Genomic DNA, 25518 nt, shown 5'->3' with positions numbered 1-25518 from the left:
AGGCTAGATCCACGATGGATAAATCAATCCCGGATGCTGCGCGTGATTTAAGCCCCTGATCACAGCCTGTAATTCTGGCAAGCAGCCAGATGTTACAAGCTTCAGACTGAACAACACTCCCTCACGTTCCAGTTTTCCTGGTAACACCTTCAGATAAACCCTGGAACCTCTGATGCCTGCAAGCAGGAACACTTACATTTTCCCTATGAAGACGCTCAGGACCATGGTCTCATCATTCAGCCCCAGGACCTCTGAGAGACGGCGGTACAGCTGGAGAGAAAAGTAACACCAATTTATAAGCTGCCAACAACACAAGCAAAGGTCAAGGATTATTTGATTTTCACTTGGCCTCAAATTGCAGCACTCATCCTTGGGAAGGTGTAAACTCGGGGCTTTCCCATACGAAGCAAAACAAAGCAGAGAGATGCTTGTGATCTGATGAATACCTGCCCTAATCACTGCTACCTCTTTTTGAGAGGGTCACTAGTCAAATCACTGGTCATAGCAGCTTCTAACACTGTTTCCAGAAGCTGGGCACCAGATTTTCCTAGGGAAAGGAGACATAATAACTGTGCTCCTCCTCCCGCAGATGCACGTGGCACCTTACTGAGTTTGTCTGAAAGTCTAATCCCCTTGTCACATCGCTGCTCTGGAGTCTCCGGGGGGGACAAAAGGCCACAGGCTACTGGAAGGGAAGAGAACCAATTTCTGCAACATGGATTTTCCCATTCTTTACATCATTTTTGAAGTATTTTGCAACTCTGAAGATGCAAAAAGTGTAAAGATGCAAAAAGGCGTTTAGAGTCCAGTGCATTTAAAACTACCTTGTAAGAGTAGGGGTATTTATCTTCACTTCAGAGCTGAGGAAGCAAGGCTCAAATGGAAAGGCTTGGGCTCCTCGTGTATTTACGTATCGAGTGACTTTCACATGTATGTGGGCTTAAGGGACTCATATGAAGTCACAGAAGGAACCAAGTAAGTAGATAACAAAACCGAACCCAGATCTCAGGTTCTACGGGTTCTAGGCTACTGTCACAATCACTGGCTCCTTCCTCAGGCATACAGAGCACAAAGACAGCTCAGGGTTTGCAATAACACTGGACATACGCCTAGGAAACAGAGCAGACAAGTCTCAAACATTTCAGCCATCAAGAAAAGAGAACAAGTAGTGCAACCTGCTTTCCTTTAAAGAAGTGAGGTTATTACTGTACCTGGCATGAAGAGACAGAGGGAATTTACCTTGGAAGACTTCTGCACCTGATCTCCAATATAGATCTTGCGGAACTGCTCAAAGAAGCTCAGCATGGCAAGCTCTAGCTTCTCATTCCCAGCCTGCGCCAGCCGTGAGTCCGTGAGGTTCATCAGCTGCAGCACCCTGGAGAGAGGACGGAAAACCAGACGTCACTGCTGCTGGCTGCAGGGAGAGCAAAGGGCTTCTGGCCCACGGCGGTGCTTCCAGGGTGTGTGATTTTTACTTTCTGAGGTGCTGTTTTGGGTCAACAGCTGACAAAACTGACAACGAAACGCTGACTAGGGTGCATTCCTCTTCTGTGCAAGGCCATTACGAGGCTTTTGTGTCCCTTCTAACAGGGATGCAAGGCCTTGGTTTCAACTTGCTGCAGAAGTGAGCTTCAGGTGCTTTAGCACACTGATCCAGCGACCGGCCCAACTAGTTCTCAAACCCACCGGAGAAACCACTACCTGCTCCGCACTGTAAATGACGCTCCCTCCTGGATTTTGCTGGGCGCCCTGTGGAAACAACCTGTGCGCAGGGTCAGTGCCAGGGTCCTGCACAAGTGGACCTCGCTGGTGAGGAAGGGGTGGAGGGATTGCAGGGCAACACGTGCAACAGAGCAGGGGGCAAAAGAAATGATGCCCCTTTTTGGCAAGTGCCACAAGGCAGGGTGGGACAGAAGATAAACAGATTTCTCTGCACGTCTATCATATACGCTGGCACTAATTGTTACTGAAATACGTACAAGGTCTCACCATTTCCCCTTCAGTAACTCATCAGCTACTTGGGAAGCCAGTGCTTGATGTTATTCGTTAGCCATGGCTCACCAACAGGCCAAATTCCTTACTTTCACAGGTTAGCTTCTCTTCCTACCCTAGCTTCCAGAGCAGAGCAATCAGGCTCTGGACTAAGAGGCGTTCGCTGTGACTCAAGGTAGTTCACGAGCAGTAGGCTACGTGTTCTCACATCCATCTAATAAAGCTTGCACTGCAAAGGATTTACAATCCCCCAAATCCATCAGGTGTCAGAAGACAGCATAAAGTTTTAACGGCTATAGAAAAACTACAATACTTGCAATACATTTAAGGACAAAACCCATTTTGGATTATTAACTAGGAAAAAGACTCCCCCCACCCCAGAAAAGAACCATCATGCATTTAGCTCTACTCCAATGCATGCATTTAAGCCCAGTATAAATTCCCCTTTTTCATGCTCTTCCCCTCTCGTGGTCTTTCTTACAACCCAGACTTTCCAATTTAGTCAAGCTACAGCAGAAATTTGCTGTGTGGCTCCATCCAGTGCCGCCAATCTCTTCTCTCAGGATGGCCAATTCTGTACTCTTTTCAGTGAAAAGAGGGGAAGAACATGGTGGCAGCTTCATGATAGCAATTCTTCAACTTCAAGAGTGGTGCAGCCAGAAAACAGTCAGTATCCCTACCGACAAACCAACTCGCCATCCATCGCATCCTGCTCATCCGTGCTGGCGAACGAGACCCTACCACCAATCACTGCCCCGATAATATAGACGAGCCACGTCAGGCGCCCTGAAACCAACAGAGGACATCAGAACCAAGCACGTCACACAGTACAAGGAGGAAGCTGGGGAGACTTGCAGTTTAGTTTGGCAAAGACAGGATTCGCGAGGAGTATCTTTCTGCTGCAGTGCCAAATACACCAAAATTACTCAGGTCTCCACTCGGTGGAGAGCAGGCATGACTTTACTAGAAAAGAAACCAGAATGCCAGGTCTGCCTACAGGATTTTCATTATCTAAAGCCATTCCACTGCAGAAAGCCGCTTTCTTGCAAAAGTGCATTCTGTGTATTTAAACAAGTGGAGAAGCCAGCAGGCAGCGTTATTCTTTCACAAAACACATGCGGCTGATGGAGAAGTCAACATCGTACGGAGTTTTGCCCACACAATATTGCACTGCGTTAGTTCAGACAATATTGCTTCAGAAGGAAGCTGTAGTTTCTATAGTTGTGCTGATGTGCCCAATTCCTGCAAGGAAGGATAAGCCAGCTATAGTTATTACAGAAGGGGCATAACACAGCTATACCTGAGCCTCCGAAGGAACTGCTTCTTACAATTCCTAAACCAAAGAGGTGTGCAAGTACAACACCTGCATGCAGAGCCCGCCCAGCGCTGCAGACAGACACTCTCCTTCAGACACCGGCACCAGCTGAAAACCCCACTCCCGGTTATTCATTATCGACCACTAGCCGGAGGCTTCTGCCGTGTAAGCAGTGGGGAGGTTCAGACGAGCACTTCGCACCCTCTCTCAGCCAGAAGGCAGGTTGGGCAGGTGGTTGTGGACAACCCATAGATTGGGCAACATCCTCGTAACTCGTCTCTGAAAGACCGGTCAAGGAGATGACTAAATAATTTCCCCCAAGAGTTGTGCAGTCAGTTGCAGGACAGCAATATCTTCAGCCAGCAGTGCTGTGTGTGTTGGGAGTGTCTGTCCACAGCCAGGGACATTCAGCACCATACAAGCACCTCCCCAGGGGAACACCTGCGAGGTCTGGCTTCCCACTGTATGGTGTTCACCAGGAACGCAGGCTTCTGGAACAGTATTTTGGAGGACAGGGACAACCCACCGCAAGCTTGCAGGTCATTGTTTCCCAAAGGTGCTCACCTTCTTGCACAGCAACATCCATGGGGCTGGCGGTGGCGCTCTGCAGCAGCTCCTGGTAGGACTGGGCTGACTGGTCGAAGAGCTGCACGAGCAGAGCGCAGGTCTTCTCATACTCGCACCGGCCGATGGTGGAGAGCTGGTCCAGCTGCTGCTGTACGAGACCAGTATCATCCAGTGGATCCTCCAAACCATCCCTGTGCAGCAAGAAAGAAGATTAGAAAAGGACTTAAAAACATAAAGATGGCCTAACCCGCGACATCAGCTTATTTCTGTCAGACAGGAGACGCTTTTCTGAGGCACGCAGCAATTCCAGTGAGTAAAGTCTCTGCCTCTAGTGTTTGTCATGATGGAGAGCTACAGGCTGATGTAATAATCTGACCGTTACCGGAGCCATAAATCAGAAAAACATGCGTGGTTCAGGTGGAAGGGCCATCAGGAGCTGGGATGAGTAAGCTCTTCTTACATCGTTATGTTTATCCAGATCTTTGAACGGAACGTGCAGAGCCAAGAGCAAGTTCTCTGTCTGGCTGTCTTTATATAACAAAGCTTTCCATCTCAATGCTTTAGTCTCCTTTTCCTCTAAATACATTAACCTCAATACTAAGTTGTATTGTGATCACCAAAACTAAATAGACCCGCTGTTCCACCCATGCATTGTTAGAGAGCTAAAAAGGGATAACTCGATCTGTCTTCCCTTAAAAGAGGCACTCAGATTATTTTTCTATACTTGACCATTTGTTTTCATCCAACACACACAAACACAAGGTGGAACTCATCCCACACAAATACAGGCACTGCAGCAGAGTCCTCCAGGCTGCCTTCACACTCAAAGGAGGGAAAAAAAAAGATACTTTTAGGTCTAATTTATGCCATCCTGCAGCAGATACCTAAAAATTAGGTGAATCATACTTTGCATACTTATTCCTCTCTGTTACGATAGCAATTCAGAGTGTAAATGGCATGCTGCAGATGTATAACACTGGGTAAGATGAATTCCGCCCATCTCCGAAACCACTCAGATCAATCTCAGCCATTTGAGACTGACTAAGGTCTAAAGAAAAAAGAAAGCTTTAAAAAAGTGCATGCTTTCTTTTGTATAAGACACAGAATATGCAGTCTAGGTAAGTCTCCCTGAAAAACCCCTCGGTGACTCACTAAGCTTCCTGCAGTCACATCCATTTTGGAAAGACAACTCGGAACAGAACAGGCTAGAGCCTTCTGCACTAGGTTCTGGTGCCTGCAGCAGAAGCGCTGCCATCTCTCTGCTTCCCTTACCTCAATATGATGTGTACAGATTCCAGTCTGGACGTGATGTATGCTTTTGTGACTTCTGGTGTGTACGTTTCCAGCATGTGAGGCTCTGTGGCTTTCACATAGGGCACCGACGCCGCCAGCCGCTGCCACAAGCTCAGGAGATAGTGAACACTGTTGGGCGCAAACTCCCAGTGCTACCGAGAGCAACAGAAAGAAAAGGAAAGGAAATCAGCCAGTTGCGATCTTGATTATTTTATGCACATCATTTTGACTTACACAGCACATAAAGGGCATCATCTAAAAGCTTTAGTGATGCGGTTGCCAATTTTAACAATGAATTTCAGCACCTAAGTTCAAAGGGCAATCGGTAGAGTGAAAGATGCTGCGTGGCTGAGCCAAAGTCTTTGGTCCCAAAGAACTGCTGAGCTCATCCTGTAGCATGCTGCAGACAGATCCCCAGACAAACTGTACACTTTAAAGCCCTTCCCCAGACAATGACTTTGTTAAATTTTTATTATTTATGTGAACTATAACATTTTTTAACCATATTCTGTGCAGTGGTGTAGTTACAAGTTATACACTGGTGGAAACCTCAGTGGGAACATGGCAAGATATTCCTATTACTAGTGATGCTGGCAACTGCATTTTAATAGTGAAGCGATACTTAAGTCTAAAAATAAGCCTTTTTTAACAAGTTGTGATTTTCTTTCCCCCTGCTAGGGCATGGGAAGACTCTAGAGGCATAGCAACCCTGCCTTCCCCCACATACTGTTCTCATTCCATTCAGTAGGAATTCACAGCATAATCAATGCTACACTGCAGGATTCTGTCACAGATACCGCAGGGCTTTTTTTTGGTTAAAACAAACAAACAAAAAATATCGACAAATCTGCAAAATAAGGGGCTAAGAACAGACAAAAGGGTTACAGTTTTGTTTTAAGAGACAGCAGGGGGAATAAACACCCACTTAGGGCAGATGATTTTGTACCTGTAGGCTGGTCACGGTGAAGTTGGCAATGAGCCGGATGACCTCGGGATAGTTCTCCACCTTCACCAGCTCTCCCAGCTGGTAATTGCTTTTCAATCGTGCCAGCAATCGGCAGAACTCATGGTAGTTATTAGGGTCTGACAAACTCTGAGAGGAGGAAAAAAGGAGAAGAATTAAGAAACAGCACTGCTCAGCAACAGGAAGGGGCACAGATTTATGGTGGAACAGTAGAGAAAAGAAAAGAAAGAGCAGCATGATTTTGCTCCCTTCTCCCAGTGCCACAGGTGGGACACATGCATTAGAAAGTATTTGTGGTGAAGAAACCTGATGCAGAGGAAGCAGAGAATTCCACTGACTGCATCCAAAACACTCACCTGTGGGTTTTCCAGTATTCGTTTAACTCCATCAACCAGATGAGATAGAAACTTTGCTCTTTCTGCATTGTTAAAGAGGGATCTGCGTACAGAGGCTATCTGCACTAAGCAGGATAAAACCTAAAAGGGGCAAGAAGAAAAAAGGGAGGGATTAGAACACTAAAATGAACACCGTGTGCTTCCTTTTCATGACACAACAAATCATTTAAGTTTGATGCTCATGCCACACATCAGCTCCTTCAGTCCAAAAGAGGACTTGAAACAGCCGCCATCATCTTTGCAATTCTGTGCAGTCTACATAAAAACACAGATAGAAACTACAGCAGGGATAAAAGCACAACGCCCAGAGGGATAACGTCTCTGTCCTGACAGTCAAAGGTGTGTTGCAAATTCTGCTACAGGCCCCCAAAACAATGAGATTTCTTTGAATGAAGAACAGAGATCATGTAAGTCTGAAAACACACTAACAGAGGGAGGAAAAACCAGTCAATTTTACACAGACTTGGAAAAGCATTTGCAGATGATACGTAAACCTCTGAAATTTAATTGAGAGCAAATTCCAAAGGTACAGTAGTGAATAGCAGGCATGTGAACGGGGCCATGAACAGCAGAGGCAAGTCAGTTACAGCCACTGCTCTGGAATCCGTATCTGAAGGCAAAGCCCCTTCCCTCCGACCAGCGTAACAACTACCTGCCTCACCGTGAAGCCCCTCATTCTTGGTGGATCTTACATTTAATGATCAAAGACTCAGGACAATTAAAGGCTTAATTGCTTCAGATTTCTGTTCAGCAACAAAAAAAAAAAGTCTCTCGCTTAAAAATCTCTCGTGAATATCTGAGGCTCTAAATTCAGAATTAGCAAGTAACCCTTCAACGTAATGAACAGTGCTGAGTCTCAGCGGAAAAAGTACTTCTGAAGGACCCTTCCCTTCTTAGCCAAAGGGCGTGTTTTCATTTTAACATCAGTTATGAAAAATATTTATCAGCTAGATAAATGCCTGGCAGGCAAACTTTTTTTTCCAAGAAGAAATAATAAAACTTTTAGTTCAGTTGTGCTGTTGGCCATTTCATCCATCTGGGACATGGCCTCGTTTTAAAGCGTGGAAAGAGAATTATGAATTACATTCCTCGGTTGTGCTCCCAGACTTGGTACCTACTTGCAGAACGGTTTTAGGATCAACTAAGTGATACTGTGGAAATAACAAGCTACAGCTCTCAGAAAGGGCTTCCTGGCAGATTTAGCACAGACTCCAGGCTATGCAAGGATAAAAGCAGCAGACTGGACTTCCAACAAACAAGCTGCTCTTAGGTCGCTTCCAAAACCTGCAGATGCATGAAAGCCATCAGCAGTGGCAGAACCAGAGCAGCCTCCCGTTTGTCAGGGCAACACAAGGCAGTGCCATCAAAAGTAAGGGACTGTCTGAAGCCCTTCTGTGACGTTTTAACCACCAGGAAGCCTCCCAGGTGAATCCTACACCACCTTCTGGTAGCGGAGTCTGTAAGGAACGTAAACACTGGACTTACCAGAGGAGAAAACGAAGGAGGGATGGAATGATAGAGATCAAAAAACAACTGAAGGGTCGAAGAATCCAAGAACGCTGAAACAGAAAGGAGCACTTTACTGACAACACAGCCTTATCCTGCTTTCCACACCTAATGCTCATCTGTCCAGATCAAGAATGGCGTGCATACTTGTCACATAAAGGACTACGCTCAAAGAACATTTCCAAAGGATTTTACATTGTTACATAATTAAATTGGCTTTCCCAGAAATAAAGTAAATCCATTGCTACTAAGATAAAATTACAGGATAATATTTTTAAAAAGCAATTTGTAAAACTGCCTGCAAAATGACTGGTGAGAAAAGCAAAGATATAAAGAACGGGTCCTGAGTTATTATTTTTATATGTATATATATGTATGTATGTATGTATTTTAAACAATTTACTGTTTCTTGAATGGCAGGTTAAAGACTGAAAGGGTAAAGGAGCGTTTGTACAGCTCATGATAGGCAGCTCACACTGGACTGCATCTGTAAGCACGCTAAGGAAAAGCTGGACTTTACAACTGGCATTGTATGCAGAAGTTTAAGTAAAGAGAAGGCTTTATCAAGTCACCCCTACTTTCAGCTGATATGCTATAGATTAGCCCTCTTCCTCCAGCAAGGTTACCTGATCTCCAACTGGTTGGGATCTGCACCGTGCAAAGATCATCTGAAGACTCATCTGTTGACGTGCCAATGAAATCAAAGTTCAGGCAATTATGCGTGAGCTTTAGAAGCTGCATAAGCAGGCCGTGCTGGCTTTCATCATTCAGGTTCAGGTTCTTCCCAGAAGCCTATAAAATGCGGTGGATTAAAAAAGTGAAAGTAAAAAAAATCAAGTGATGGCTGAGTGTGAGACACTAACTCACCTTTAACAGGACACAGCAGTCCTAAGGATCATATGCCACAGGCACCAACCCCAGCTATCCCATACTTTTACAGACGTGTATATTTACATGCCTTGTCTTTACACAAGATGGATAAACTCAGTGCTTCCTTTTTCACTTGGTTTGCACCGCACAGCAGAGAAGCAGCCAGGCTTGCCAGCTTGCAATTATACCACGAGATTCACGAGATAAGGAAATTCTTATTAAGGTTAAACAGAAGAATACATTTTCTGCTTGACAAGCACTTAACAGCAGGGAATCCTGTTGCTCCACCTAACCCTCATATGGAAATGAGCACGTTCACTTTTGTTGCACAGCTGATCTGTATAAGCCCTGCTCCAGTTACAGTGCTCTGCTACGGACCGGGAGAACACGAATGCTCTCAAAGTAACACAAAGCTCGATGGCCATGAACCATGAGGTCGTTTCACTGCAGATTAAATGCAGCACTCAGGTCCGTACTCCAGGCACAGGCCAGCCTCTCTGTGCTTTGTGTCACTGCTCTGGGCCTGAAACAAAGCAAACCTCTTCCAGCTGAAGTCTATTGCAACTAACACATTGCATCGCACTGCCACTGCCAAGACCCGTGCCAACGGTCACTGGAATGTCTTCCTCACTCCCTCCACAAAGACTCATTCTTCTGGCGCTGCCTAGCTGCATGTGTTTTATGGATGCTGCTACAAACGTGCCCACAGTTTGTAGCAGCCCAATCCATCACCCTCCCTCCCCACTTAAACGATCACCTTGGAAACTTCTGCTTTATATAGAGAAGCTTGAGAGAGCTACTATTAGATAAAAGAGCTAACTCGGGTGGTAGGTGTTTAATCACAGGAAACGAGGATGTTGCAGGAGACAACAGAAAACATTCCCACCTGCCTTAGGCTGCAGCATCCCAAGAAACAAAAGCAGGACGATTAAGGGTTAGGGTGGAAAACCAGAGGCTTCCTCCTCAGACAAGCCGTGTATTTCAGGCCTCTGAGTTCCCATGGTCACAGAGCAACAGTAGTGCTGGCAATAGCTTGGCCAGAGCTACTCGAATAGGAGAGCAGTAGAAGTGCAGTGCTGGGGACAGCAGGCTAACAAAGCCTGGCTCACGCCTCCTGGCTGAGCACAGGCACTTGTGGGAGTTTCTCCAGCCAGTCTGGGCATTTCTAAGGACGCTGTCCTGCCACATAAATACACGCAAGTCTGCACCACAGTCCTTTCCCCAGCTGAGCCACCTCCCCAGGTGCTTTGTTCCACAGAACTGGAGGAAGCCCATTACTTCTGGGACCTCTAATTGATCATCAAATGCATCTGAAATAAGCCATCGAATTCAAATTCCTGGAGCTGTTATGGTTCAGGAGGATGGGTGCACCGGGAACAAAAACCAGCATAACTGTACAAGCCTTGCTTCCTTTGCAAACCAGGATATAAAAAAAAAGATCAAATCACACCCACATACCCACCTCTATTACTGAGGGAACCAGGGCTGCTCATTTTGAGAGATCTTTAAAATAAAACGTGCTTTGCACTCTTGTGCTATTTGTCAACTTTGACACTTCACTCAGCTGGAAGGATAAAAGTTGAACTAATCCAACCTGCGCAACTGCCGCTACGTTTACCGGAGTGGGCTCCCCCATAAAGTGCTACTATGGAAGGCACCCTTACAACCTTCAGAGATGAGCTTCTTAGAAAAGAAATGTGATGCACAAGCAAGAATTTTCTTCAGATACTCTGCCTGCTAACAAAACATACACGTGCTACTGCAGCTGGAATATTGTCATCTGGTTCCAAGGTAAGTTTTCTGAAAGCAAGTCAACTCGTTCGATAATTAGCATAAGATAAAAACACAGTGAACAGAAGACAGCCTAATACTTATCACATGTAAACAGATCAAGGACGATCTTCAGTCCTCTCTTCACTTACTAAACACATCTTCACAAGTATTTTTTCCTCCCACCATGCGGGTTTTAAACTGAAGTCAGAAACAAGGACTTATTTTACAGGAAAACTCTTGGCCAGTATTGCAGATCAAAGACATCTGAAGCGTAAAACAAACATCTCATCTCTCTCCTGATTTTTTAAGCCAGGGAAGTTTAACCCAAGCCTCATGGTGCAGGCACATAAATTCAAACAAAATCTTTGAAAATATTTACGATATCTCCATATTTGTGGTTTTTTTTTTTCTTTAATATAATCCTCAAAGTTTTCCTGAACGGCAGCTTCAGAACATTGACTTTTAGAACAAGAGTGCTCATTCTGAAAGTTTTATTATAGGGAACTTCAGCCCGAAGCGTGTCACCCCAACATGCAGCCCCCAAGAGAGGTGACGAACGACAGTTTCCTTACCTGTTTCAGTAAATTGCATGACAGTGTGAAAATATCAAATAAAGACGAATCTCGGAAGGAAGAGGCTATTTTCCTGTGCTTGGTCAGTGGATGAGTAGTGTCAGCCTGAGCAGAGAGAAAACCAGCGCTTAGAACTGATGTGCACAGCTGGAACAAGACTGCAGAACATGCAGGAACCCTACGGTAGCACTGGGACATCGAGGTTTCCCTCTCCAGAGTGACATTACACCAGCTGCCTAAACCAGGGGGATGCATGACCACTGTGGTAGGTGTTGTGACTCCTCCACTGCCCTCAACTCTTCCACAGATGAAAGCATACGGCTGCTTTACAATGGAACGTTCCACCTAAAATATTTACGACACGGTTCCACTCTATCCTTGATAGAAAGCAGGGCTGGTCTACTCTCAAGTTCAGTGAAATCTCTTCCAAAGCGGGGTTAAAGGGAGTGTTTTCAACAGAAGTTTATCATTTAGAAACCTGAACACTGCTTTCTGAAGTGCTCTGAACTCCTGAGAGTCAAATCCTACCTGAAGCCGTGGGGCAGACACACAGTCACCTACTAGCAATTATAAGGCCACTTACATATCCCCTCCTGAACCTGCACAGAGGAGAAGAAAACTAGAAGGAGAGTTAACCAGTGACAGGCAGTTTGGACTTTGTCATATCTATTATGAACTCCAGTTCTGGACCTCTCACCATATCAGAATAAAAAGATGACATGATCTAGGAGGCAAATACACACGAGATTGCCTTCCAGTGGATAACCAAGTCTTACATCAACTCAATCAATGCATTCTAACCATGGACTAAGGCTCCTGACAGCGCAGGTTACGTCACCTTGTAGGCTGCTTGCTGGAACGGGTAGAAGAGCAAAGCGATACTTCGTCTGTTTGAACACAGGCTGGTAAAATTCCACTTGCCCAGGCTGAGTTATTTGAAGGGCAGTCGGTTACCGCAGTGCATCTGGGGTGGAGCAGAAGGGCTTAGAGCCCAGCGGAGATGCACACGGCTTGGATCTCTCATCTGTTTATGCCTCTGTTCGCAACGAGGAGGATAGAGGCAAACACCCTCGTCTCTCATCTTATCAATGAAAAAGAGAGGGCCTGCATCTCCTGAGAGCTGGTGGCAGATCGGAGCTGGACCTAAATCCGTCAGATGCTCTAACGGCTGAATTATCAGTCCTCAACTGACGCGATTAGATTTCAGGGTCTTTAAGGAAACGAGCGTTATTCGCTGTCTCCATGGTCATTACAAATCTCACATATTTCTGGGCTTGCAGCAAACAAGCATTTCCCTTTTCTTCACCATGAGACCACATGACAAATCAGTGAGCTTCTACAACACATCGAACGCTCAGCACACCCCTGGGCAAGTCTGTGCACTGCTTCAGGAGGAAAACCGGTGCTCCAGAACAGTGACTAGCACGCTACTTTATGTGTGCTGAGCTTTTAAAGCATAAGCGTTAGTAAACAAAGCTCTAGCAAATTTTGCTCTCGTGCAATGTAAACGGAAGTTTAAATAACCAGAAAAAGCTGGAGGATAAGCCCCAGAAAATTCTTTTTTTTTTTTGCTACCTACGTGTACATGACCCCACTCCGATGAGTGAAAACACTGGCAGAGCTATTGTTTTGCAAGTAGTGGCAGTTTTAAACATTCCAAGATGAGTCACTGCATCCAGCCCCGTGCAATGGCTGGCACACAGCGCATTTAGGGATGAGTAGTAAACTGTGGCAGATCTAATATCCACAGTATTTGATCAAAAATCTCTTCCTAAGTCTTTAACTTCATCGCTTTTTTTTTTTAAGTATCAATCTGAAGAGGCTCTGGAACTGAAGGGGAGTTTCTGCTATCGTTCTGGTGTGAGCAGAAATTGTAGCCCTGTACAGAGATGCTGGCAGAGGCATGCTAACTGACAGAGGTAAGCAGACTTGCTTCCACCATTTACGCACGGAAGGGAAGGACCAGCTCTCTGTGGAGATGAAGTGAGGATGGACAACAGGTTGGGCAAGGAAATTGTCACAGTAACGAGACGTGGCATGAAAGGGAGGAGGGCTACAGGTTGGGATTTACTGATCAGGCCAGGCTTAAAGAAGGAACGCAAATTTAAGTCTGAAATGGATGCAGAAGCCATTCAGGTTACAGTGCAGGACTTGGGAAGCTCAAGGGTGCTGAAATTCATCAATTCCAGCACGAGAAATCAGTGTTTTGGCCTGGCCGGGACAAAACCTCCTCCAGCATCTCCATTCGTGGAACTGTAAACGATTTGTAATCATCTTTCAAATCCCACACAAGGATCTCTCCATTCCGATGCCAGGATTAGTCAATTTATCAGCAAAAATAAGAGATTAGCTTCCTTAGTAAGATATAAAATACACAAAATCTGGTCCTCTTCGCAAAATTAGAGATAATTATTCAGCTGGTAACCCTTACAAAGTAACTTCTTAGGGCAGTGGTAGCCATCAACGGTGCTATGGCAAAGTCTGTGTCCGTGATTAAGAAAGTGATGTAAGATAGCACCAAGAAAAGCCACTTATTCCGGTTTTCAAGATAAATACTGGGAGGCAGAATCACATTAGAGGGAGATGCTCCTGCATCAACAGAGCAGTACGCCTTGCTGCAGCCAGCACCGCTGGGTGCTCAACCCTGACGAACTTTTGTTGTCTGAGAACTGTCTGCTGGGAACACCACGGAATTTAGTGCTGGATGAAAAGGCTGCTTTAAAAATCTCCACAATTTGACAAATCCTCTTTGTTTTATCTGCCTGGTCAGAGGAAGGGATGCTACGTTCACTTCTTGGCACAAGAACACTGTGAGCTGAAACAATGCACAGGGGCTGACAACGGGAGGTGCTAACGATGCCCTCATGTTTGGGACTTGGTCCTCACTAGGTAGGCTTGACTGACTGTGCAGCATTGTTCCTTCCTTTTGGGTCTCAGAAGATTACATCCAAGAATGAGAGAAGATGGAAGATGCCAGTGAAACGACACAATTCCTCAGGACAGGAGGTTTCAGCATCTTACCACAGAAGCAAATGATTGTGTAAAAAAAAGCAAAAACCAAAACAAAACAAAAAAAAAACAAACCAAAACAAAACAAAAAACACCCACAACAACCCAAAACACCCACTACACAACACCCCCCTACAAAAACAACCGCCAAAAATAAAACCAAACAATGCACAGACACAGCAGGACACAACAATATGAATGAGAAAATTGGACACTTACTTCACTGAGGAAGGCTGTAGCACTTACTTGATTAATTTCATTAGTTAGTTGGGACAGGATTGTCACTCCTATGATGCAGTGCTCTACACTATCCTGAGGAAGGAGAGGACAGGGAAAGGAGTTAGCAGTGGTGGGATGTTTTCTTTGAGCTTCACAGTCGTTCAAAGGATTCTCTGTTTGGAAGATTTCTAGACACGTTTCTCTACTAGAAATGATTTACCCTTGTAGTATTATGGCTGGGAAAAAGCCTAGGAGCAATACCAAACAGAATTTAAATGTGCTTTTGAAATACTTCATCTTATTAACAATGCAAAGGTTTCTAAAGAGTTTGGCAACACGAGCAAACAAAAACAGACTTTTTAGAAAAAATTGCTTAATCCACATTTTTGTGTTATATCCCAACCCTGAAAAGATTTATTTACTTGTTATTTTTTTAATCAGTTTGCTTAATTTTAACAGAGGCTGTGGTAAAACGTGCAAAAACGTCTGCGACATCCTGATGGTGCAGATGCCCCACTATTAACGTTGCCAGATGAAAACTCTGGGAAATAAACATTTCTTTTTAAACTACAGACCCTGAAGAATATGAGTAGCAGCTGACCAAGATTCTCCGCACACCAGCCCTACGACCCTACAGCTGAAAGGACACCCTATCTTCCAGTGAAGGGAGTCCATTCTTCGCAGCCTTTTCAGCCTCTGGCTTCACTTGAGACTGCCAACAAGGGCACAATTGTGAAACGAGTCTGTTACAGATACCTCTTCGCTAGAAATGGCATTTCATTTATCAACTGGTTTAAGAGGAACAACCTGTATTGTTCCTTTGCCCCAGTTTCTGCTCTGTAGCTAATAACTTTTTTTTTTTTTTCCACCTTCTGCTCAAATTGCCCTGATCTCTTCTCCAATTCCAAAGACTGAACTCACCTGAAATATAGAAGTTTAAGAATATTTAGGCCTGGAACCTTGGTCACTTCTTTACTGCAGCCGTCTCTTGATAACAGCCTTCGTATTTACATTGTATCTACACAGAAGCCACTGGAAAACCTTGCTGAACCCACGGCTTAAGAAAATAACACACCCTCCTGTCCACTGGTAGCCAAAAGAGGTAACTTGAGCAAACAGGAACGGAAGGGAGCATGATCTTTAAATCACTTAACACCTTTTAGATGCTACTCACTGCAAACATAATCTAAAATTCTCAGAATTAAAGCCTTGTATACAACGTATCTCCTTTTCCACGCTTGGAATTTCTGGTTATTTCATTCCCTTCTGCTGTATTCCTCCAACTTCCCATTTTGGTTAAAATTTCAGAGCAAATAAATCAGCATCCGTACTGTTACAGGAAGTTCTGATCTCTCTGGAACTAAGTTTCAGTTTGGGGAGAGCTGTTGATAGAAATGAAAACATTCTACCCGCATGGTCCTTTGGGTTGGGAACAAACCAGCACATAGGTCTATGAAACTACACCCAAGACTTGGAAAGAAAACCGTTCACAATAACATTTGTGGAATGGGCTAATTTTAAGCTACATTTTGTTATGGTAACTCAGATAAAAAGCCACTTGCATGACATATCACTGCAACAATCAATGGAAGGAAGTCAAGCATGGCACACGCTGCCCTTGCAGACAATAAGCTCATGTGTTTACCATTCTGCACCGACCAGCACGGTATATTTAAGTTTGAGGGCTTTAAAGGAGAGTTGTGCACCTGGAACACTAAACTACTTTTCTTACCATTGAATACTAATGCTGGCAGTTTCCAGAAATAAATCCCCGTCCCACCAAGCTTTAAATTATGGCAACTGGCAGGATAGGTCAGTTTTTAGCTTCTCAGCCATAGGAGTCATTACTCAGCCAAGGACAGAAGATGAAATATTGGACAGAGGATACTAAGGTGCAAAACGATAATTGAAAATACATGAACTTCCAAATCCCACAACACGTGTATTCATCTTAAATCCTGACCTGTAAAAACCTTGTGACATCTGTAATCACGTTCCTGAAGACATATTCATCCTTCTGACAGTCAAACCAGCCCAACTTTGTGATCCTGGCATACAACTGGATTAGTGCCTGCGTGACAAACGTTGCCAGCTTTGGCCTAGTGGCAAGGTAGTTGAGCACATAGTTCCCTGAAACACAGAGAAGAGGTTTATCTGTAGGCAAAAACACTGCAGCTGGTGCCGGGATGTTAACGCTGTTAGGAAAAAGTATCTTTCCGAAAGCTGTTTCAAAAAAAAAATCCAAAAAACGATCATCACTGCAGACAGATGAAAACACTGACCTTCTATTTGTGCTTTTCTTTAAAGCACTAGAGCTGTGGAACAAATCCGGGAGGAGGTTAGAGAAAGGTATTAGTTCCTCCCCAAAACCTAACTAATTTTGTATTACCAGATTAAATCCAGTCCTCCGAACGCACGTGTAAATAGGAAGAAAAGCTGAAAAGGTTTACAAGACCTCTCCTCAGGGATGATCATTTATCACATCATTTCTAAAAATGAAAGCAGTCTGAATGGCATTCAGGCTTCTTCCTTGGAGGAGAGGAAGCATCCGTCATTCTCCAGGAAAGAGTGCTGTGACAGACTGACTGCTCCCCTAGGAAATACTCCAAATGATATTTCAGAGAGCCATAAAGGATTTTCAGTTTTGAGAGCATGTCCTCAGAAGGGGAGAGCACCATGCATATTTTACCTTCCAGAGAAACGTTACAAAGATTTATTCACAAGCCACAGGGCTGTCATTCCCTCACATCTGGAAGAACTCTAGATCTTCAGCCTTGAACTCTGCTAGCTAATAACACAGAAGATGCCATCTAAGAAAAACATTTCTTTTCACTCCACACCTTAGGATGCCCAAACAACTGCAAAACACAGTAGGTTGCAGAAAGCCTCCCACTCGTGGATGAAAGCGTGCACAACAATCATTAACGTTCATTTGGTAAGAAAAATTAAGTCTTATACTTACGAATATCTATTCGTTGTTCCAATGGTAAAGGGTTGTTTGTGCGTGACACGAGCTTCGTAAGGCATGTAGCTGCCAATAGCTGGGAGTAGGACGACTGTGAAGAAAAAAAACAAACAAGAAGTCATTTATTGCACATTTCAGAACAAGATCAAGCAGCAGTGCTGAACGTTAAGCTAACTGCTCGCTGGAAATTCGAGTTTAAGACATTAGTTTAATTGTTAAGTCTAAATCCTCTCCATAGTGTTTATTCTATGTTTTTGCAGACACTAGAGTAAACCAAAACACTTGAAGAAAGTGCTCAAGAAAGGAAAAGCTTATGAAGACAGGAAGACAATAGAATTGAACACAAGCAGAACCCAAGCAGAACCAGGCTGCCTCCAGGAACACAAAACGGGGCAGGCAAGAGTTGTACCTGCTGCACTATGGGACAGGGAGTGCAGTACCTGTTACAGGGTATTTACGTGAACGGAATAACATCGGGAAAAATAAGCACTCCTCCCTCCAAACCAAAATCCTGCAGGCTTTATTCTGGCAGCTTTCAGGTAGCCCTGGTTCCTTAAAACTGCAAACCTGGTCAAATTGCATGAAGTCAGCTAAAACATCATGCCCAAAAAAGACTATTAGCACTCTGAGTCATAGCAGTATGATCCTATGCATTAAAAAGCACTTATGACTTCCACTTGATTACTAAATACAGGTTCAAATGTATTCCTTATGGAACAGCACACAGACTGGTGAACTGTAACCTAATTCAGGGACGCAAACGGTGGCATTCAACCCCAAAAACCCTTGGCTGCAGCCGATTCCACCAATTACAGCCTGGGAAATGGCAAGGATTTTGCTGGCTAATTTGTGTAATATGTAGCGGTATAGAAAGCACAGCACCTAAGATGCAGGAAATCTATTTATTCCAACACTTCCAAGGACTGCCTGGTACAGAGCAAGTCAGAGATATGATGAAAAAATCCCTCAACACATTGGCAAGGGTCAGAATTGCAATAGATTATACAGAATGACACCAGGCTTTAGAAACTTCCCTAAAAAAAAAGAGTCATTTCTCTTCAGGTAAACTAGTTGCTAGCTCCCAGCAGAAGAGTTTCAATTCCACTTCTTTTGAATTCGTTGGACTTCACATTTTTCACTCAAAATAAATCCAAAAACTTATAGAGAATTCCTTATAATAAAAAAACAACTTTGCTTTGTACAAGTTTGCCAAGCCTGTTAAGTGTCACTCTTCTCCCCCTCCCTTCACCACCTCCTCCTCCTCCTGGGGGACTGATTCTTTACGACACGCTGCTTAACGTTTCCTATTTTTGTGAACAAGCTGATCGATAGGAAAGCTGGGTGCACATTCTGCCAAAAATCAGATCTTGAAGGATCACGTGGCAAAGCAATTAAAAAAAAAATAATTTATTTCTGCTGGAACAAAGTAAAAATGAAATGGTCACTTAAAAAGAAGACAGCTAAGAGGTTAGGCAGACTTTACTGCTGGCGTATTCCGGTTACTCTCAGATCCAACACTTTCTTTGGCAGAGATGTCCACAAACAGAGATAAAGCCACTCGAGTGCACTGGGTGTGCAACATAAACCCTGCATACCACAGCCTGGGGCCAGCACCCACACCACCGGGGTCCCTTTTGAACAGTTTTTTTTTGTTTTACATACACTCCCTCTCTCGAGAAGAAGCTGGCACTTGCTCAGGCAGTCTGGGCTGTTGGTGAATTCAACCAAGGCTTTCTCTGCCTGGAGCCGTGTCGCAGTGTCTGTGGTCTCATACAGCTGCTTGCACAGGTTCTCTAGCTGGGCTAGGCTCTGGAACAGAGAGAAAAGTGAATCAGAAGCGAGGTTTTACAGCTTATTTACGCAATAGTTTAACCCAGGTTGTTATGTACATACACACACGTGTAATTTTACCTTTTGCAAAAAGCAAGAAAATCTCCTAAATGCGTTTAACCTACTAAATTAGCAGCTCGGGAGTTTCACAGCCACCTCTTACGCCACACACAGCGCCTCGTCGCCTCCCCACCACTGCCTGGCCCTAGGAGCAGGAGCTCGTGCCCAGGGTCTGCTCTCATCCTGCCCGAGGGCACCGCAGCATACTGAAAAACCACCCTCACGTCTCGTTTTTCCTCTCATACAGCAGCAAAACCCTCGTGAGCCTGGTTTGCATTCCCTCTGCAGGGCACCGTAACAGACTCCAGCATCCCAGGATGCTGGAAGGATCTGACATTCAATCTTCTCCACTACACACGCCAAAACGACCTAAAGCAGAAGAGAATAAATGAACAACGGGACGGATGCCTTCGAGCAGCGTCTCCGCGAACGCATTAGGAGGAAATAAAACCACCGGGCGGATTCTGTGTGTGCTCAAGCAACTGGAAAATATTCGCCATAAACTGTGATCCGGGCAGATGGTTTCCCCCAGTGGAATCTTAGGTGTCCTAGTTTAAAAGTGGCTTCGCAGATGGATACGAATCCTCCCTCGGGTTCTTGCTGCTCAATTAATACACAGGTATTTTCAGCGCCTTCTTGTACGAGTGCAGCATCTCCCCACCAAGAACACCCAGGCCTGCTGCCAAAGACGATCATCAGGTAAGAGGGAGCGTTACAGGAAACGCAAGGAGGGACGCTCTGCAGAAGTTTCTGTACCTTGTGCCATATTCAAGGGTTTTGTTTGGTTTAAAACGTAACTCGATGGAAAATGGTGCCCTGTCAGCTTCGCTGCTTCAGAGAAAATAATCGGTGCACCAAGAACAGAAGCGCTGGTGAAGGAGAGCTGTCTGATCAGGAGTCCAGGAGTTCTCTTTTGGGGTTAACGCCACTCCAGAAAGCAGAAACACCCTCAAAGGGCTGTTTATACAAAGCCCAAATCAATCTTTTATAATGACTGCAAACACATCCTTCTAGGAGCGTGCAAACGAGGGCGGACGAATCCAGCTGCAGGCGTCTTGTCTCTGCAGAAGGCAGCACGTCCCGGCATCTCCCACTGCCCTCCAGTATCGAGCGCGCACTGCCCCAGAGGAGGCACTCCCTCCGGTGATTTCTCCCTGGCTGTTTTTTCCTGGAGGGATACACAACCTGTGACAGATAACTGGAACCGTCTCACAGCCCAGCCCAGGGCAGCGAACAGGGCGATGGGTTTTTGGATCCCAGCCTCGTGCTCAGTGGTGCACCACACCCGAGCGTGCCAAGCACCACGCAGACGAGCTCAGCGGCGCAGCGCGCACCGGTTTGCTTTTGGGAAAACCAAGAGCCAAAGGCTTCAGCTCTGCACAGAAAATCCTTTGAAATCTAGATAAACGTACACTATTATAAACCACATTAACTACAGGCAAGCGTTTGTCAGCACTCACGTTTTCTCATAATGGATCCATTTTCATTACAAATCCACTTTTAGCTATTTAAAACGGGGTGGCAACGTTTACACGCAGGAGGTGCCTGCTTACGTGCACCTCTTCAGCACGAGGACGATACCAATTCCTCCAAACATCCCAAATCCTCACGACCACTTATTTCTGGGAATCTTCCCGAGCAAGTCTACCATCCGCCTGCCTTGTCCTCCCCCGAACAGGAGGAAATACCCGTACCTGGGGTGGAAAAACCCAAAGGGCTAAGGGTATTCAAGGGCAGCCTGCAAACCTTCCCTAGGTAATGAGCACGTCTGGGGGACAGAAGTCATTCTGCTGGCAGCGCCCTTGGCAATGAAAGGCTTTCAGGAAAGCATCGCGGCATCCTTCGCGCCGGCGTTTCAGCCCTGCTGAGAAAACAGGACAAAGAAACTAAAAACAGGGGAGAAAAGTCCCACGAACGACTCTACTTTTTCTGCTGCAAAGGAGCTGGGAAGCTGGTGGCTCACAAACAGCTCGCGGGGAGGCGTCAGCCTGGCAGCACCACGAGGACCCAGCCGAGCGGCAGCGATCTCGAGCGGAGCTGACACCTTCGGAAAGAAACGTCTGTTTGTTTTTTTTTTTTTTAAGATCTCTTTGCACCGAGTTTTACACCACCCTGCATTAACTCCTCGAGCAGCTCGGGCAGAGGATTTGCCAGCAGTGAGCACTCCTCACACCTCCGGCAGCGATCCCCCGCGGCAGCCGGGGGCTCGGTGGCACCAACATGGCTCCTTTTGTTCGGCGCTGGCCCCGACAGAACTCCCTTGTTTGTGCGGCGCATGATCCGTGCCAGCCTCGGTGCGCATCGCGCTCCGTTAACTCCCTCGGAGCCACGGCAAGCGCTCGGCCTGCGGGGCTCAGAGCAAATATCTCCGGCAGCTCCGCGGAGAGCAGACGTGGGTGCTGCTCCCGGCGGGTTCAGCCACGCACCCGGGCCAGGTATCAGCACGCTCTTAACGTCACGGCTCCTGCCGCTCCGTGTCCCTCCTCCTGCGTCCCCGTGCGGACGATCCTCCAGCTCGCTTCGTGCTTCGTCCTCGCGCTGTCCCCCAAAACGCAGCTGCAGAGGCGGCTGCAGGACACCGAGTATTTTAGGGCTCATAAAGAGAAATACCAAAGCCTACGAGGGCAATTCAAAGGGCGAGCTGGGGTCCAAATGCAGAACTTCCACCCATTTTCCAAGGCTGCGAAGGGTCATTTCGTTTTATTTTTCTTTAATTGGCTGTGCTCAAACACCCCAAAACGCTCACGACAAGCTGTAATCCAAGCGAAGCGCTCTGACGACAAACCTTCAGGCACACTTCTCAGGGACATCCCACCAAGGAGTTTGTTTTCTCCTCCTGTGCCTTAACCTGCCTGTCCCGCTGACAGGCAGAGGCACCGAGCTGTTGACACCACATTCCGGGTTTGCACCGCTCCATTTTCAGCACGTTTCAATATCGCAGCGACGAGAGCAGCGCATTCCCTTCCTCTCCACCACGGGGGGAGAACTCAAGCTACCTTTGCATCCAGCTCCCAAATGCCACGGACGGTCGGGGCAGCAAGGAGGTGGGGATTATTTCACTACAGAGACCGAGCTATACCTACTCCTCCAGCCAAGATAAAAAAAAAAAAGAAAAAAAAGGCATTTAGTGTAACGACTGTGCAGGGCAAGAGCCCTGCGCGTTGCAGATAAGCACCAGAGCATGAGACAGCAGAGCACGGGGCACGCGGAAACGCCCCGGCACCCCGCTGGCGCTGCACGCCAAGGGTCCGAAAGGCGAGGCAAAAAGAAGCAAAAGCACCAAAAGCAATCACAACTAACCCAAATTTGAGTTTTTTTTACTCTTTTCAGGACAAACAGCTCGGAAAAGGCTCTATAAAGCAAACTTCAGGAGCCGGCTGAGAAGCTGGGTGCTTGCACCTGGAGGTGCCCAGGCAGCGGGCGAGCCATCGGGGCTGGGACCTGGGATGGCGCTTGGCCACCAGCAGTGCTGAGTCTTGGGGACAGCCCCGACCCCAAAAGCCCCCCCTCGTCGCTGCCTCCCAGCCTCCCCGACTGCTCCGATCTGCTCCTCTGGTGGCGGCACCGAAACCCGAGGATTTTCGGTCGCGTTAACGCACATTGGTGCACCCAAAGTACTTCTGCGGTAACGAAAACCCTCCTGGTCCCATTTCTCTCAGACTTCGCACCGTACCCAGGCTGAACAACAAGCAGCCAGCTCCCAGACAGGAGCATTTATCTTAAACGCACGCTTAAAAGCCCCAAGCTGCCACCGTACTCCTCACGGCAGCACTCACATCAGCTTCCTCGGCTCGGAGCTCAGCACGGGCTGCCACCATCTGCCCACCCCTCCTGTGCGCACACATTTTTTCCCCTTCTGAAGTCAAGACCCAAACAATCCCGACACTTTTTCCTGACGTCCACGGGGAAGATTTTATCCCAGCGTGACGTTTGGATGTGTTCAGTTACATTTTGCTGGCCCGCAGAGCTTTAAATAAGCAGGTTCAGGGAGGGAAAGCAGGGTGGGAAAGCAAACAGAGGTCATCAACACCCCCGATACAAGCGCTGACCGACAGTGCGGCGTTTGGGCTCAAATCATCCTCGGACGACTGCTGGACACGGGAGCCAGGCAAACAAGCTGTCAGCGAACGCTTTTCCCGTACAGCCTTTACAGTTTCCGTTACAGAGATCGGTTATTTTTTAATTTAATGTTAAATATTTTTAAAATTTAAACGTCGTTTTGGATTATTTTATAATCCGTTTCTCCAGCCAACCTGTGCCGAAAAAACAACTGACTCAGGGTGCCAAAAATAAAGGAGAGAGAATCTTCTCTTGTAGGTCAATTTACTGCGGCTATTTATAATTAAATATTTGTGCCGCTGCAAACGGAAGTCAAATAAGTTTGCGTCCCTACAAGAAAACAAAGCCACACGACAGAAACCCCACCAGCTTTTGCTCCATCCCCCCAGGCTGCAGCGCAGCCCTACCAGGGCAGGATCCACAGGAGGATCCCAGCCAGCACAACACGAAACGCACGACATTTTACCCAGACGTGATTGTTTTGTACGCAGAAGCAGCGTTTTTCACCAAGGGAATGTTTATCAGAGCCCACCCAACTCGACAAACGATTAGCACAGCTTCCACTCCCTTTCCTCCTGGCAGCAGGAGCTCGGAGGAAGTTTTGCTGCAGACCAGCGTCCTCCAGAGCCTCCGGTTGTCTTCTCCGCTGGGCTCAGCACGACGTGTTCTCCTCCACGGGCGAGCGGGAACACCTGTGAACCCAGCAACATGTTGCTGCTTATTTCTTTAATGTCAAACGCCGGGGAGAATTGAGTCTTCCTCTGTATATGGCGTCCCCTTTGTAAGATCTCGGCCTCAGATGCTTGCCCACCAAAAGTAGCTGTGAAGCTCAAAACACGGAAGAAAAGCAACCCATCAATCTTATTTATGCTACAAGCTGCAAATAAAACTCATCACTGCTCGGTGTTTTCCCCATGGTGAAGATAAACAACGTGTGATCATCTTTAAAATGATAAATACTACAAGGAAAACAACAGCTACCTGAAAGGAGTCCCCGGGGGACGGCTGTGGAATTGATCTTATATTACACGGTTGCTTAAGCAACGCTCTTTACATCCAAGGGCTGCAATAAGCTCTAGGCAGGTTTAGTTCAATAGAGTTTGACTTCGCCACGCTGACAGTTCCCATTTCAGAAAACTGAGGAACCGCACGCTGCGTTCGGCACGCTCAAGATGGCAGAGCCAGAAAGGAGGCAGGAGCGCGGAGCGAGCCCTGACGGCTCAGGGGGAGGAGGCGAGCAAGAGGCTCGCAGATGCAGACGTCTAAAATGGAGCATTTGGCTTAACGAGATCAAGCCAAACTTCGCTGCTGCCTGGTGGTTCTTATCCTGAAGGATGCGCGCTGCTGTGATTCCTCCAGACGCACATTGTTTCCAAGCCATTCCTTCTTCCTGCCTTCTGGTTACTGACTCCCTGAGCCAGGGATCCTGCGACATGTTTCATACGGTTATTTTCATCCCAAGCACACTCAGCCGTTCTCGTATCCCCCGACCGATTCCCCCATATGTTATAATCGCACTCAGCCCCTGCGAGCGCCGGGAAACCAGAGGGCATGCAACGAGATCTGTGTGTCCTTCATCACTGGGAGCACACAACAGGCACCAGAAGCAGAGTCACCACGTTCCCACCTCCAGCCTTGGCACCTCCGGGGGTGGGAAGGGGGCCACCATCCATTCCTGCTTTCCTTTGCAGGTTTTACGGCCAAGAAATGTGGATTTCTGTACTTGCCATATGCGTACGTACTTCTGAACGCTCATGTGGTGTTAAACGGAGCCGCGCAAGAGGCAGGGGCTGCGCACGCTGCTCCAACGCAGCACCTGAAGCCTGGGGTCCGATCCTGCGCCGGGTTTCGGAGCTGCAGACAGGAGCTGGCTCCCCCCAGTCCCTCGCTGGCTTCTCGGCGAGACCAGGAGGAGGGAGATGCGGCGAGCAGTCAGGGCTTGGAAGCGCTGGGATTTAACAAATGCAGCCGTGCAATGAAGATCCATCGCAGCAGTCAACGGGCCCCGGTGATTGAAGCGACTGAGGCTCAGAGAACGCCTCAGGTCACTCGATGAATGTCAGGTATTTCAACCAAAAATAAAAAAGCTTTTAAGCTGAGCGATGCAACTGTTAACTGCCAAGGACCAG

General features: G+C 46.6%; 1 protein-coding gene across 2 annotated transcripts in view; it reads right to left on the bottom strand.

Annotated features, from left to right (window-relative positions):
- XPO7 (exportin 7) overlaps nt 1-25518 on the bottom strand; it is a 47102-nt gene that overhangs the window by 12440 nt on the left and 9144 nt on the right. The window contains exons 2-15 of one of the 2 annotated variants that reach the window (XM_066983353.1): nt 19103-19249; nt 17438-17531; nt 16439-16605; nt 14476-14568; nt 11248-11352; nt 8659-8824; nt 8012-8085; nt 6488-6607; nt 6114-6260; nt 5147-5319; nt 3872-4065; nt 2673-2778; nt 1240-1375; nt 197-270 (exon numbers count right to left, since the gene is read on the bottom strand). In XM_066983353.1, coding sequence (XP_066839454.1) covers nt 197-270; nt 1240-1375; nt 2673-2778; nt 3872-4065; nt 5147-5319; nt 6114-6260; nt 6488-6607; nt 8012-8085; nt 8659-8824; nt 11248-11352; nt 14476-14568; nt 16439-16605; nt 17438-17531; nt 19103-19249 — 1796 coding nt within the window. The remainder of the gene's footprint in view (nt 1-196; nt 271-1239; nt 1376-2672; nt 2779-3871; nt 4066-5146; nt 5320-6113; nt 6261-6487; nt 6608-8011; nt 8086-8658; nt 8825-11247; nt 11353-14475; nt 14569-16438; nt 16606-17437; nt 17532-19102; nt 19250-25518) is intronic. The other variant, XM_066983354.1, reaches the window with a different exon arrangement.

Source organism: Anser cygnoides, chromosome 26, assembly GCF_040182565.1.
Source record: "Anser cygnoides isolate HZ-2024a breed goose chromosome 26, Taihu_goose_T2T_genome, whole genome shotgun sequence".
In the NCBI taxonomy this organism is placed as follows: domain Eukaryota; kingdom Metazoa; phylum Chordata; class Aves; order Anseriformes; family Anatidae; genus Anser; species Anser cygnoides.
The sequence above is the reverse complement of the archived record's forward strand: the minus strand, read 5'-3'. Positions and strand labels throughout refer to the sequence as shown.